Source organism: Thalia democratica, unplaced genomic scaffold (assembly GCF_965202585.1).
Source record: "Thalia democratica unplaced genomic scaffold, ktThaDemo2.hap1.1 HAP1_SCAFFOLD_1775, whole genome shotgun sequence".
Classification (NCBI taxonomy): domain Eukaryota; kingdom Metazoa; phylum Chordata; class Thaliacea; order Salpida; family Salpidae; genus Thalia; species Thalia democratica.
The window spans coordinates 8,304-22,125 of NW_028140587.1; the positions used below are offsets into that span (position 1 = coordinate 8,304).

At 27.1% G+C, this 13,822-nt stretch overlaps 1 protein-coding gene across 1 annotated transcript; it reads right to left on the reverse strand.

Annotated features, from left to right (window-relative positions):
- Positions 1 to 891: 891 nt before the first annotated feature.
- On the reverse strand, positions 892 to 13,747 carry LOC145848853 (uncharacterized). Its single transcript, XM_082954079.1, has 8 exons — positions 13,595 to 13,747; positions 9,278 to 9,397; positions 8,630 to 8,704; positions 8,479 to 8,572; positions 2,664 to 2,803; positions 1,597 to 1,743; positions 1,302 to 1,465; positions 892 to 1,024 (listed from the first exon to the last, which is right to left on the reverse strand). Exons 1-8 carry the CDS (start codon positions 13,745 to 13,747, stop codon positions 898 to 900), a joined length of 1,020 nt encoding a protein of 339 aa, XP_082810205.1. The 3' UTR covers positions 892 to 897.
- Positions 13,748 to 13,822: the final 75 nt, after the last annotated feature.

Consider the following 13,822-nt stretch of genomic DNA (forward strand, 5'->3'; position numbering starts at 1 on the left):
TTTAATTTACTTAAAAAATATACATATATCAAAACTGTTGAATGTATTATATAATTTGATATGTATATTCAAATATAGTACTATAGAAATATGTTTAAAGTTACTAATCATTACTTAATCGATACAAAACAAAATAAGTTAATTCGTCTATGATAATTTATCATAACAAAAAAAGACCATCACTTTCTCTAGTAAGGTTGTATACCTAAAGAAAGGCCTTTGAATAGCTTCTATTGAATTTTAATTAGTTATTGTGAATATATTTAACTATTTATAAATATTATCAGTCTATGCTTTTAATATGAAATCTAAAAATTAGCTACAAGTTTAATTCCGCAATGTAATTGCGTTTATTTGAAAGCTTGTTGATAATTTAATTCGGACAACCTAATACGAACAAACATCCTTGTATTATTTTAAAGTTTCTAAATGCAAAACATTTAAAAGTTAAAGAAATTAAATCAAAACACTATTTTAAGCAAAAAGTTAAACATTGGTGCATATTTGTAGCAGCCATGTAATCATTATTCAGCATCTTATTCTAAAAAATCCTAGAAATATTTTTTTAAAGAAGGTTTTGTTGACTTTTACACTTTAGTTTGGTAAAATATATAGATGAGAAATAATAAGTCTGTAGTATTTGGAATACTGGACTATCGAAACAACAATAAGCTTATAAAACTACTAAAGTTTTAATAAAAATACAATCTTACTGTCATATAAATATCAATTATTAGCACTCGAGAAATAAGTATCAATTTCACATTTGTATAATAAATAGTAAAAACGATAAAAAAATGCATATATAATATATCTTTTAAACAAAAAAGTTATAGTTTTTTATATTTTATTTATAAAAATAGTGATTGATAAGCACATTAAAGTATTTAAATAACTTTAAAGCATATTGAAAAGTTCATTTATACCAGGGTGAATTTTGAGCTTGTACATTTGCGAAACAAGGTTGTAAAAATCGGCAGACTCAACATATGGCTTTTTGCCATTGACATCTGTAGTTTCTAGTCTAAAACAGTTTAAAATTATATTTTAAGAAAAGAGTAAAAACCATACAACTAATACAATTACTTTATATAAACTATTTCACAACTTTTACGCAGTCAATAAAAAACTTCAAATAATAGAAAATGTACTTACTATAAATCAAGTAACCAGAGTCAATATATATCATAGTGTTTCAATCTCAAAACTTTAACAAAATATAATTAGTATATAAAATAATAAAATTGATACGTAAAGTTAATATTTTGATATATGTAGTACGTAATTCTATGAAAACAAACGAGTATTTTGAATAAAAAATTCTTTCACTCAGAGCGCAAAGAGAACAAAATACATCAGCGTCTATAAGCGAGTTAGGGCCAATATGGAGCAAGTTAAGTGTGTGCTGCAACTGCTGGCTTGAAATTCCTTCCATGTGAACATCAATTATGCCTTCTATTGTCTCCTATCAGTTGCATACAAAGAATTTTTACTTAATAATACGACTCAAGTAATGTAATGATTTCAAAACTGTACTTTTTTTTAAATCTTAATAGATGATAAATAAATAGTTGTAACAGCTAATGCAAGAAATACTTTAAAAGTAAGTAGTTTGTTTAGGTCTTTCATTCTTTTCTTCGAATTATAGAGCAAGTCATCATCTTCTGCATTTATTTCAACATTTCTTAACACTCCTAATGATGAAGCTGCGCTTCCACTAGAAAAACCAAGTCTAGAGGTATTCTGTAAACAAGTTTTATAAAAGCTTAGTATTTTATGTTTCAAAATCAATAGTTTTTATATTCTGTCTTTTATTATTTTATGGGCAGCAAAAGGCCGGTAGTCTTATAAAATTTTCGTACAAAAACAGTTGTCTTGATTTTTAAGAAAACCTAATAAATGCTATAAATTTTTCTGAAATTCATAGATAAATAACTAATAAGGACAGCCACAAAATTTATTAACTACGTAACTTAGGGAATGAGGGCAAAAGGATTTTTTACAAAATCCTTGGCTCTTGTATGACTGGTTCTTATATGAAAGCTTGAAGTATAAACAATAAGTCAGTTTTTATGAATTATGTAAGCTTCAACCATTGCGACATGTCCGTTTTTATAAAAGGTACTGTGATATAAGCGTTTTTACCTTATTTTCATCGTCATTTTTCTAGGAAATCTAATAATTCATAAAAAATCTATCTTCTACTTCACTTTTAAGCAATTGACCTCAATTTTTTATGAAATGTTCCTTTCATTAAATAAAAATTCTACTTTCACTATTCACAAAAAACAAAAAAGCATATTTTATCAAAAACAACTTCTTTAATCAAATTTTTATAAAGAAAATGGATTTTTTTCAAAAACTTTAAAAATTCTTATAATACGATTGTTTATTATTAACTTAAGATTAAACTGAGAAAGTTTGAAAACAATTGCTTAAAAACTTTAGAAGATAAGTTTTTATCAAAATAGTCCCTTTTCGTACTTTATAACTTGGCCTTTTCATAAAAATCTTGTTGAAATCTCTGACTTTGTTTACTTATATCTTATTTTAATTAAAAAAAAGGTGAAAAGTATGTTTTAGTTAAAATAAAGATCTTTAAAATGAAATCAACATGTATAAAAATACAATACTCTCTCGTATGTTTTTAAATATTAAAAAACCATATTTTTAGAAGTTTTGACGTGTCGAGAAATATCGAAGGTTCTACGTAGAATTTGACGCTCAAATGATGCTAAATACAAATTCTTTCTTCTTGGCACGACATGACAATGATTTTTCAAGTAATCCATTGGTGACATTTCTGTAAATAAATAACAAGCTATTGTCAGTATAATAAAGTAATATGCATTAAAACAAAATCTCAAAAAGCAACTTTAGTTGTTTAGTAACTGAAATGAACCATTTTGCAGTTTAAAACAGGTTATAACCCTCAGCACTTATTACTTTCATTTTTGATTCATCTGACAACAATTTATGTCGGTCTGATATGTTAGTCGGCTCAGGGTTACTTGTTAGTATGTGCTTACTAGCATCCAAAACCTTTTTAGCGGCTAGAGCATGTATTGCGTGCTCAGTAACTAACCTTGAGCGGTCATAGACTGACAAATATGGATTTGTTGCTGCTAGTTGTTGCTATTTGTTGCTGCTCATATTCATATATCAGTGATTATTACTACTGGTAGTTTAACGAAAGTATATTACATATAAACCTACTTTATATAATTTAGCTTATAAATAAGTGCCAGAAATATAACTTATAATCTTAACTAGATTAAATTCTAGCTAGTTAACAAATGTGAATTTACACTCACAGTTTGTTTTACAATATAAACAATCTACGATCTTAGAAAAGAAACTAAGTGACTCACTAAATTAAAATCAGTGATGTCGACAACAACATAAATCAATGCCCGATATAAAATAACGCATAATGACAAGCGACTCAAAAGTACGTCTCAAACATAATTAAAAATAGTGCTCAAAAACTAAGCACAGGGTTGCCACGACAAATTGAAGTAAAGTTATTTTCAAGGTAAAAAGTACGTCGCGGGCCAGATATTTCTGCTTCGTGAGCCGGATCTGGCTCGCAGGTCGTACGTTGCCCATACCAAACACCTTGGAACAATTAAAATAAGAGAGTTGCCACTATTTGAGTCAAAAAATCTTCCCTGAGTTACCAAAAACTTTCCTGAGTAACCTTAAACTTTCCTGATTTTTTTTCAAATCTTTAAAAATTTTATTATTTATTTAAAAATTACAATGTTATAATGAAGAACTAGCCGCAAGGCTAAAAAAATCTGAATAAGCACTTAAAAATAAATAAAATTGACTTTTTTGAACAAAATGTTGAAACTAGATTAACTCAATCTCATTCTAGATCTAGAAAAAAATTTCCCTGATATTTTTAGAAAAAAACAAAACTGACTTGAGTTTAAAAAAAATCAAAATTCCCTGAGATTTTCTATAACTTAAAAATTCTCTGAGTTTCCTGAGCTGTGGCAACCCTGTAAGCACATACGCCTACACAAGCTTAATTTTACGCTAAACGCACTTCTCACGCGATGTTCGGCATTTTTTTTTTTCTGCGTTTTTTGCGTGTTTTACAAATCTTTACAGAACCATAAAAAACAGATATGCTTACAAGGTTATTAGTTTTATTTAGTCTTATAAAGATTGTATCTTGATTTGAAGAAAAATACATGTAATAATCAAAATGTTAGGCACTTTTAAAATTAATCCAGTTAGATTTGTATGATAAAGTATTTTTTTTTATGAAAAAAATAAATAAATCTTGATTGAATAGCTTAAAATACCAACAACTAATATTTGTTAAAAATATATAAACTTTAGACTCTGAATTTTTATAATGAATAATATAGACAGAACAAGGCGAGAAACAGTGGCGGTTGTTCTACCAATTCGCCTGTTTATGTCTTGGTTGAGAGAAAAACTGGTTATTGTGATCCTAACTATGTAAAGTTGTTGACAGTGATGTTAGACGACGTGGTTGCTTAAAAACTTTTGTTTTTTAAGGCTGTGTAGTGAGTTTGAAATCTGTGCATGAATTGGCAAAGCGAATTATCAAAGATTAGAGCTGTGATGGATAGTGTGCTGATACTGCAGCATCGTCTGCAAACGGCCTGTCTCTTAATATGGTGTTTTTTACTTTTGTCCTTGCATTTAATCAAGAGGGTTAAACACTTTGCCGTCAGTTCGTGTATGCAGTGCAGGAATATGCTGTGTCAAAAGCATAAGAGCTTTTTGTAATAAAATGTTAATTTTATCATTTTAAAAAAGCAATAAACTAATAATTTATTTGTAGTCAAACAGTACAACAGTTTTTCGATAAAGCAAAAATTTCAAGTATTTTCCAAAAGTTTACAGAAACTTATTTGACGAAAGATGTTTTACGACTCAATAAAATGTGCTCACTAGTGATCTACCGAGTCCAAAAATTTTGGATTTGGCTGAATCCGAGTCTTAATTTCAAATTAGGATTCGACCGAATCCGAATCTCAATTTTGAAATCTGGATCCGGCTGAATCCGAATATTTTTATAATTGAAATCCGAAAGATTTAATCTGCTTGTTAAATAAATACAATATAAGTTTATATATAATAATTGCGTTTTAAGTTATTACTTATTTCGTAAAAAAGATTTGAACAATATTTTAACGTGTTAACAAACAAATACATTTTTATTAAAGAATTATTTTTTTAAGCAAGCAAAAAAACGAATGTCTTGCTGAAAAAAAAAATTAAGCTACATACACAATTAACTTGTACTTTTGTTATGCATAATATATTGTTTATAGACTACAATAAATGCTTAAAGCAGAAAACAAATCACAAAAAAAAACATTTTACGTTTAACTTAAGAGTTAGTTCTTATTGTGACCATAAACGAATTAGAATAAAAACTTTTACAGGTGTTCATAATTATAAAACAAAGTGCAATTGAAAAAACATGCCGTAAGAAATTAAAATATAATACCAACTGTAGTAAAGGCCTAAAAAAGTATAGGAATTACAATTGAAAAAAAAAAGAAGTTTTGAAATTCCTCTTAGGATTACACTTTTACCATAACAAAAAAGAAATATAGATTAACTTAAGCAACTGTTTAAAAATATAAAACGAACTACAATAGCAAAAGATGTCTCTGTTATACTACAAAAGACTTTTCTTGTTTTTCAAGTTGTGGTGGAAAAACAAAAGTTTTTCGCCGGTCTTTGGAAACCATCTATTGCGCATTTATTGAACAACAACTTAAAACAACTCGTACAAATTCCCAGCTTCAGAAAATAATCTTTCAGAATACACAGAAGATGATGGTGCAGAAAAATATTTCCTTGCAAAACTGGCAAGATGTGGATATTTTGTCCTATTCAGGTTCCACCAGTTTAAGACTTCATCCTCTTCAGTTTCTGGATTTAAATTCTCTGTATCAAAAATACTCTTTATTTCTGCTTCAATTTACTTCATCAATATAATCCTTTTGCTCGTCCTCCTGTGTAGCTTTGTAAATTTTAATCCGAAGAAATTTTCAACTTACTATTCTTTGTTTAAAATAGAATAAAACAAAGCTACACAGGAGGACGAGCAAAAGAATTATATTGATGAAGTAATTGAAGCAGAAACAAAAGACTTTTTTGCTTCTTAAAATTAAAATCAAGGTGATGATTCTCCTATATTGCCACTAAAACCACAACACTCTGTAAATTTTAATCCGAAGAAGTTTTCAACTTACTATTCTTTGTTTAAAATAGAATCAAACAGAGTGTTGTGGTTTTGGTTTCTCTGGTGGCAATATAGGAGAATCACCACCTTGACTAGCCTTGAAACAGATATGCTTTTTAACATTTAATTTTAATTGGTCTTTAGTATTATTTTTGAGGTAAGAATGGAAAGCGGAAAGTCGATATCGTGGATCAACAGCTGTTGTGACTAACAGTAACTTGTTGTCATTTAGGTTTAAGTTGTTGTTATTGGTATAGAACCTTCTTTCGTAAGCCTCTCCTATATTTTTGGCTAAAGTTTTACAAACATTTGATACTTCTTCTAAATTTTCATAAAAATTAACAAACTTTGTCAGTGATTTTGCATGTGGGATCACGCTTGACAGCAATACATTGATTTTACTACTTTTTTGTTACAAAAAAAAGGTTCGAGCAGTAGAATAATGTCATCAACCATTTGCCATTCTTCAGGTGTAATATTCGAATCTTGATCGTTTTTATAGTTAGCCACATGTTACTGGACACTTAATTTTAGCTTTTTTAGTCTCTATATCATAAGGTATGTTGAACAAAACTAAAAATGTAACAGAAAAAAAAAAAAAAATAATATCAGCATAATAACATATAGCTAAAAGTATGCGGAAATCAGCTTCAATATAACTTATTCTTTTCTTATTTTAACGGTTAAATTTATTTAATTTCTTGGTATAAATGTTTGACATTCAGTAAAAAACTTTAAATATAAATAAAATATTTCTAAATTCTACTAACAGAATCTCCAAAATGGAAAAATTAATAAAATAAGCTTCATAAAATTGTGAGAATATAAAAAAAATAATTTATCATAAACAAACTACTAACAACATTTACATTATTCAGGATTGTTACTCTTTGACTCAAAAAAAAACTGCCCTGAGTAACCTTAAACTATCCTGAGTCACCTCGAGATTTTTAAATCCTTAGAAAAAATTTAACACCCTTTTGAAATTAATAGAAATCAAGTTCCTAAAAAAATTGATTATAAAACTAAGTATTGAAAGTAAATCAACTAAATCTATGAAAAACTAGCCTAAAATTTTAAAAGTCTTGAAACTACCCTCAGATTTCTTACTCAAAAAATATAAGCTGCTTTTAAAACTTTAATAAATCACTAGGCAAAAGTTTTTTGATGAAATGTTGCATCATTGATTTTAAGCCTTATTTCTCATTACTGCAGCAAGCTCTAAATATTCTCTTAATATTCAGGGTTCAACAATTAATAATGCAAGTACTTACAGCAGTTTATTACAAATTAATTACATTTAATTGTTAACAATTTTTTTTTCTCTAGAATATTGTTTTAAAATAAAATATTACAATGTTTGAAGTTATAACATATATGTCATAAATTAAAATTATCAATCAAATAAATAATAAAATACCAACAAAAATATATAGCTAAAAGTTTTCAAGCATCTGCTTTAATGTTAAATATTTCAGTTGCAATTTTTCTCTTTGTATAAAAAATGCAGCACTTCATTACAACGAGCAAACATAAAAAAAACTAATCATATGATGAATAAATAAGAGTGGTTATCCAAAAGCTGAGATTAAACTCCTTAACTATTTACTTAATTTTATTCGAGATCTTAACAAAAATAATTTATCATAGTTTTTATACTGTGTGCAAAACTCTTAATTAAAATTGATAAGGCTTTTATAAGTGTGAAAAAACATTTTTTTATCCACTCAAGCGTGAAATCATTAACTAGTTTTATACTTCATTTAACTTTGACAAACAATTAAGCAAAATTCAAAAAGTTTAATTTGGTCTACCGAATCCAAATCTTATTTTGAAATTAGGATTCGGCCGAATCCGAGTCTTATTTTGAAATTTAGGATTCAGCCGAATCCGAACCTCATTTTGAAATTAGGATTCGACCGAATCTTAGTCCGAACCTTAGATTCGGTAGATCACTATAGGAAACCATACAATGTGATTTAATAAAGTACTATATTTTAAAAATACTCCGTTTTATCAAAAAGTAGTTTACATCAAATTAAAAAAGAGATGTCAAATTTAGATTTAAATATATGTTTTAGTTTACTCCTTTCATACATTACCTAACCAATTTTCCAATTATGTTATAAATGATACATATACTGATATAGCTGGGGAAAATGTTTTGAAAATTATTTAACAGATATTTACAAATTTTTAAAGTCAGTACCGAAACAAACTAACTAACGTTCACTTACCCTGAAGTTTGTAAATAATTTGTGGAAGGTCGAATCTGCAAATGTTCTTTGAAAAGGCAAGTCTACCATTCAAACAAGGCTGATTATCTTTCAACTATAAAGTATATATTTTTTAATTTCGTTAAAGTAAGAGTTAATTAAAAAAAACAACCTTTTGATTTTTTTTATTAAATTTTTTTATGTTTTTGGCTAACTCGCAGTACGTTGTTTGATTATCTGCTCGTATCTGTAAACTTTGCTATTAAAATTAATTAACTTATAAAAACTACTAATCAACACAATAGTTGTTTCTTATTTCAATTCATAAGGTCATATTATTTGATATTTCACAAAACGGCCTTATATCATTTATTTTTATTTCAGCTACTAAATAATTTTTACAGCAAAACATAAATGAACTTTTTGACGTATACGTGATCAAAGCTAGTTAGTCCAATAATCTGGTGCAAACTTATAAGCTGAAAACTACTTCCCCAAAACTATAATGATACACATTTTAACCAAAATTTTTGAAATTTATCTGAGTTATTTTCAATAATTATGCAACTTTTAGCTAAATCAATTTTTTTATTTCAGAGAGTAGTCAACAAAAAGGAAGGAAATTTTTAGAAAAGGTGTTTATAATTAATCGAAACCAAAAATTTAAGTTTTGCTTATCTGTAGTTTTTCCTAAACTAACTAGCTTCAAAAATTTTATGTAAAAAAATTAATGGCAAAAAAATAAGTAATAAAAGTTTTATCTTAGTTTGTTAAACATAAATTTTCAAATCTGCTTAAATTTTCAAACTAAAAATTATACTTTGTTATTTTCTGGTTGCAATCTGTGAACTTTAGCAGTCATGTGTGAAGTATCTATGTCGTAACTTCGTTTGGTTTCAAATACTGGTGGTACAATTTCAAAATTTTTTAAGTCAGAAATCTGCAATACATAATATCGAATAAAAGAAAAATAACGATGTGGAAATTCAAGTAAGCCCCGAATCCGGGGTCAGAACAAATGTCAGTTATCTATTATTTCAGACAGTTAAACAATTTTATTCAATCAGAAAAGTTATATAGCTCAGAAATAAACTGTCTAATGAAATACCAACCAAACTATTTACTCACAAAGCTTTCACCATTTATTTGACAATATCAATGTAGTAAACGGCTGTAAAAAACAAATAATAAATAATATAAAAACACGAAGTTTAAAAACATAGAACAAACTATCAAAAATAAATAAGACTTAACTATTCTACAAAAACAAAAGGTTTTTTACTATACTAAACAAATATTTCAATAAATACTTAAAATAAATTTAAATTCTACTTTCAAGAAAATCGATAATCTAAGCTTAGAAAAAGTAATAAAAGTACAAGTGTACATACAATAAAATTTATGCAATAAATAATTACAAAAAATGCATCATCTTACTAAAATGTTCTTTTATTATTATATCCCTATAAACCACTGTATAGTGTTTTAGCTATACTAATGCTTGATTTGAGTTTATTCATCAAAAAACGTTCTCTATAGTCTAAATTATTAAAATTTGGTTATTAAAGAAATGCAACTTCGTAGCGTCATTAAATACTTAGTATACTGGTTATCTGGTGGTAATATATAAAAAATTAAGTTAAGGTTCTTCAGATTGTTCTTATGATTAAAATAATAGTATCTGTATAATGTACATTCATCTGAGATATCTTCTGGATTAAATTTTGATTTATTCCAATGAGCTCTATGGGCTGTCCATCTATTACTAAAACTGTTTGTTTGTCCTACGTAATGAGTAATTATTTTTTTAAATAACTCATATATGAAATTTTTATTTTATGTACATTCGTACTAGTATTACTTTTTATAAGCTTAAATTTTTGATTTTCTTGAAAGTAGAACTTATATTTAATTTAAGTATTAATTGAAATGTTTGTTTGTTTAGCATACTAAAATTTTTTTTGTCAAATAAAATAGTAAAGTTTAATTCATTAATTTTTTGTATTTTTATTAGTTTTTTTGTCTCGATAAGAGATGCCGACGTGATGTTTATTGTTATCAATCTAAATTGCTAGGGGTAATTAAATGGGGATAGATATTTTTAGATAAGATAAATACATCTAAGATACTTAAAAGTCAACAAAAGTTTATTTACAAATATAAAATAGTCACACGACACACTAACTAAAACTACAATTGAACACAAGTAACAAGAAGTATCGTAAACTAAAGAAAACGAAGTATTTCACACTTAAAAATTTTATAATACAACATTTCGAGCTTTACCAAACACCTGATACTGCTACTGCAAGTAAATGCAAGTAAAATTCCGTTTTATAATCACTAAAATAAATGTAACTCCTTTAAGTAAACAATATTGTTTATTGTTTTAGAAAATTGTTTTAAGAGTTATAAAAATTGTTTTGGAAAGCTTGTTTTGAAAATAATGACAAATGTTTTGGAAAAGCTTTTATTGTTACAAAAAATTCCATATTTATTCACAAGCTTTAAAATACTAAAATGAAATAAACATAGGTAAATATAACATAAGTAAACACATATGAAAATTAGTCTTATCAGCTAAAACTCCGACGTTATTAAGAACAACTATTCTGCTGTTGTAATTCTAAATTTTATTGCGGTTCTTACTTTACATTTCTATGCTTATAAAAAATATAATAACTGCGCTCTCTTGGCAACTTATAAAATGCAATTTTGCACTAAAATACTGCGTCTCCTGACGACTTATGTAAATTGCAACATCTTCAAAGAACATTGTGCACTAGAGTAAAAAGACTGTGCTTTTTAATATCGAAATACTGCGCCCCCATGCGACTTATGTTAGTTGCAACTTATATTGTGCCCTTAGCTAAAAAGATTAAGCTTTTTAGGATCGAAATACTGTGCACCCATGCGACTTATGTTAGTTGCAACATATATTGTGCACTAAGAAGAAGAAATATTATGCTCATTAGCAAATAAAATAAGCACCTAAGCACTAAAAAAGCATATATAAAACTATACATAGAAATAACCGCAAAAATTATATAGTACTTCCAGCAAAAAATCCTTGACATCAAGCTTCACTTTTAACAAAACTAAACCACTACCACACACTTGTATTATAATTGTAGACTTGCTGTTTCAAAGTAGAAAGTTATTCACACAATTTTTCTTACTATTATCATAGTGAAATGTCGCAAAGTAAAGTATTATCGCAAATTATGCTGTCAAAATTTTAAACTCGTTAAAAAGTTGTTTAGTAATAAACTAAATTTTTTTTTTCGCTGCGTTTTTTAATTGATAAGGCACCTAATTCCTAATCAGAAGATTCCTTAAATACAGGCCACACATGGTCTCCAATGTCTCGATAAGAGATGCCGACGCGATGTTTATTGTTATCAATCTAAATTGCTAGGGGTAATTAAATGGGGATAGATATTTTTAGATAAGATAAATACATCTAAGATACTTAAAAGTCAACAAAAGTTTATTTACAAATATAAAATAGTCACACGACACACTAACTAAAACTACAATTGAACACAAGTAACAAGAAGTATCGTAAACTAAAGAAAACGAAGTATTTCACACTTAAACATTTTATAATACAACATTTCGAGCTTTACCAAACACCTGATACTGCTACTGCAAGTAAATGCAAGTAAAATTCCGTTTTATAATCACTGAAATAAATGTAACTCCTTGTCTCGTTACAGAGAACCTGATGTGGTGTCTAATTATCCAATCTAAATAGCTAGGGGTATTTAAATTGGGATATATATTTTTAGATAAGATAAATACATCTAAGATACTTAAAAGTCAACAAAAGTTTATTTACAAATATAAAATAGTCACACGACACACTAACAAAGCAACAGTTGAACACAAGTAACAAGAAGTATCGTAAACTAAAGAAAACGAAGTATTTCAGATTTAAACTTGAACATTTTATAATACAACATTTCTAGCTTTACCAAACACCTGATACTGCTATTGCTACTGCAAGTAAATGCAAGTCAAATTCCGTTTTATAAGCACTAAAACAAATGTAAATCCTAACAATAAAAAATGTTTGTTTTTTTAATACTGGAAGCACGTTACGAAATCTGCGTAAAACAGTTTACAACATCCGCTTTTAAATAAATTTGGAAAAGCTTGTTTTGAGAATAATTTAAAATGTTTTGAAAAAGCTTTTATTGTTACAAAAAATTACATATTTATTCACGAGCTTTAAAATATTAAAATGAAATGTTAGTTTCATTACATCCTTTTAGTAAACAATATTGTTTATTGTTTTAGAAAATTGTTTTAAGAGTTATAAAAATTGTTTTGAAAAAGTTTGTTTTTAAAATAATGAAAAATGTTTTGGAAAAGCTTTTATTGTTACAAAAAATTCCATATTTATTCACAAGCTTTAAAATACTAAAATGAAATGTTAGTTTCATTACATTTTTAATGTTTTTAAACTTCGTGTTTTTATTTTATTTATTTTTTGTTTTTCACAGCCGTTTACTACATTGATAATTTCAAATAAATGGTGAAAGCTTTGTGAGTAAGTAGTTTGGTTGGTGTTACATTAGACAGAAAAAAAAAACTCATTTAAAAACTATGCAAAGTTTTAGTAGAAATAACTTTTAAAAAAATACTCATTTATCGTGCATAAAATTTAATTCATTAAGAAATAACGTAGAAAAAAAAAACTAGTGTTTTACTAAAAAGTTGCCATTTAATGAGGCAAAAAAGCCAGCTTGAGTGACCAAAAGCTGCCTGAGTTGCAGCTAGCCTGAGTAGATGAAAAAGAAAACCCAAAAACTGAAAAAAAAACTGTTAATTAAGCTGAAATACCGAAAATACTATAGTTGTAAAAAAGGACTTAGTTTGCTAATAAAAACCTTAAAGTCAAAAAAATCTAGCTTGAGGTTTTAGAAAAATGTCTTAACTAGCCAGAGCTTTGCAAAAAAACTGAGCTTGGAAAGCATAGCATGAGTTTTTTGAAAATTTAAAACTATCCTGTTGTGTGGCATACCTCTTAATGACAACATAAAATAAGTTTTAATAAAATGTTAAACTTAATTTTGTCTTTAGTAAAAGTACATAAGCAAGTTTAATTAAGCTTTTGTAATGCAAAGAGAACCTTAGGTAAATACTCGCTTAGTAGGTTAGGTGGTTGCTTTGGTTTTATTGTTTTCTTTGTTGTTTTAGGCTGTTTTGCAACTCGTTTTTTAATTTTCAGTTTTCTTTCTTTTTCTGGAGAAACGAATCCCCATATTTCAGCATCGTTTAACATCTTTCTAAGTTCTGGGTTATCGAAATAGATATCATTGTTTTCCTGAATAAGGAAAGTGTAGTTACAAAACAAAGA